At 58.2% G+C, this 1,563-nt stretch overlaps 2 protein-coding genes across 2 annotated transcripts in view; one reads left to right on the top strand and one right to left on the bottom strand.

Moving 5' to 3' along the window:
* Positions 1-1,563, bottom strand: part of TAGLN (transgelin) — a 158,220-nt gene that overhangs the window by 103,629 nt on the left and 53,028 nt on the right. The window lies entirely within an intron of this gene.
* Positions 40-1,563, top strand: part of BUD13 (BUD13 homolog) — a 5,700-nt gene continuing 4,176 nt past the window's right edge. The window contains exons 1-5 of the mRNA XM_057384865.1: positions 40-175; positions 333-426; positions 775-859; positions 1,027-1,084; positions 1,529-1,561. Of these exons, the coding sequence (XP_057240848.1) occupies positions 54-175; positions 333-426; positions 775-859; positions 1,027-1,084; positions 1,529-1,561 (392 nt within the window). The 5' untranslated portion in view covers positions 40-53. The remainder of the gene's footprint in view (positions 176-332; positions 427-774; positions 860-1,026; positions 1,085-1,528; positions 1,562-1,563) is intronic.

The following is a 1,563-nucleotide window of genomic DNA, read 5'->3' as shown; positions in this document are numbered from 1 at the left end:
CGCGCCGCGCTCAGGCCCCGCCCCTTCCGGCGGCGCAGTTTCCCGTCAGAGCGATGGCGGCGCCGGCCGTGTCCAAGGCCGAGTACCTGAGGCGGTACCTGAGCGGCTCCTCCGAGCCCGCCCAGCCCCGCCGCCGCCGCAGGAAGAAACCGCCGGGCGGCAGCGGCAGGGCCGGGTGAGTCCCGGGGGAAGCGGGCGGTGGTTGTGCGGGGGATCCCTCCCGTGGTTATTTCCCCCAAATCCCCTCTCTCCGAGCCCCCTCCCCGGGTTCCCCACCGTAGATCCCCCGTTCCCCGGCGGGTCCTGACGGCGGTACCTTTCCCCGCTGCCAGGATGCGGATCGTGGATGACGATGTGAGCTGGAAGAGCATCGCCGCCGCCCCGGAGAAGGAGGAGGAGGAGGAAGACGAAGGGGACATGCCTGTGGTGAGCGGGAGGCCCTTCAGATGCGCTTTAGACGCTGAATCCGTTCATGTTCCCTCATGGCTCCCACTGGGAAGCGCTTTGTAAAGCCCTCTCCCTGCCCTGGCAGTGTGTTCTGCCTCAGGGATGGGTGGGATTCCTGCTGGGAGCTCTGAAGGGATCAGTGAGCTCCCCGCAGATCACAGCAGACTGTTCTTTATCTGTGTGTGCTGCAGGAGCCCGTGGCACGGCCAGCACAGAGGTTCTGAGCTCCAAAACAGAGCTGGAGCAAGGCAGAGGAGCTGAGATTGAGCGGTTGGATAGGAATTGTGCCTTTTTGTAAAGCTCTGCTGTTTGCTGTGGTGTTTTCAGGTGGCRGAGTTCATTGATGAGCGCCCCGATGAAGTGAAGCTCATGGAGGAATTCCGAACAAACTCCAAATGGAAGGTTTTAGGAGGTGAGAGCAGCTCCTTCCAGCCTCTCTCCTTAGTGTTTGGCTTTTCCAAACAATTAAACAAACTAAAAGTAGTACCAGCTAAAAGAAAATAATAATCCTTGGGATGCTGGCAGGCTCCTGAGCTGTGCAGAGTCCTAACGATGGTGATTCTGATTGTTTTCCTTCAGACCAGAATGAAGACTCACAGAGTTCAGATATTTCGGGACCTGCCAAGTCTGCCACGAGGTATGGGGGCTCCAACCAGTGAATCTGTTCTTGGTTCACTCTGCTTTTCTGCCTTTGGCTGTCTGGTTGTGCACTTCCCAAATGCTCTGCTGTGCATGGGCACTCATGGACACTGGGTTTTCCGTGCTGGATAATTCCTGCCTGGGGCAGGGACTGGCAGCTCTGGGGGCGTGTGATGGTGCCAGGGTGATTGRGGTGATGATCTCCCATCGATGTGAGCGATGGTGAGGGTGCAGACTTTGAAAGGCTGCCTTGGAGGGTTTCTGGGATCTGCTGTTGGAGGGCTGTGGCTCAATGCTGCAGGTCAGAGACACAACCCAAGTTAATACATGCTCACGGAGCTCTTCCCAGCCCTGACTGAATTCCCAGCTCTGCAGGTCCTGCTTTGTTTCCAAGCAAACCAAACAAAAATGGATCTCATTGTCACCTTCTCTGCCCTCGCAGGCGGCAGCGCCACGACACCCCAGAGCCCTCACCCC

The sequence above is a fragment of the Malurus melanocephalus genome, unplaced genomic scaffold (assembly GCF_030028575.1).
Source record: "Malurus melanocephalus ecotype Western Australia unplaced genomic scaffold, MMel_1.1 scaffold_751, whole genome shotgun sequence".
Taxonomy (NCBI): Eukaryota; Metazoa; Chordata; class Aves; order Passeriformes; family Maluridae; genus Malurus; species Malurus melanocephalus.
Note: the sequence above shows the minus strand (reverse complement) of the source record. Positions and strands in the feature narration are given on the sequence as shown.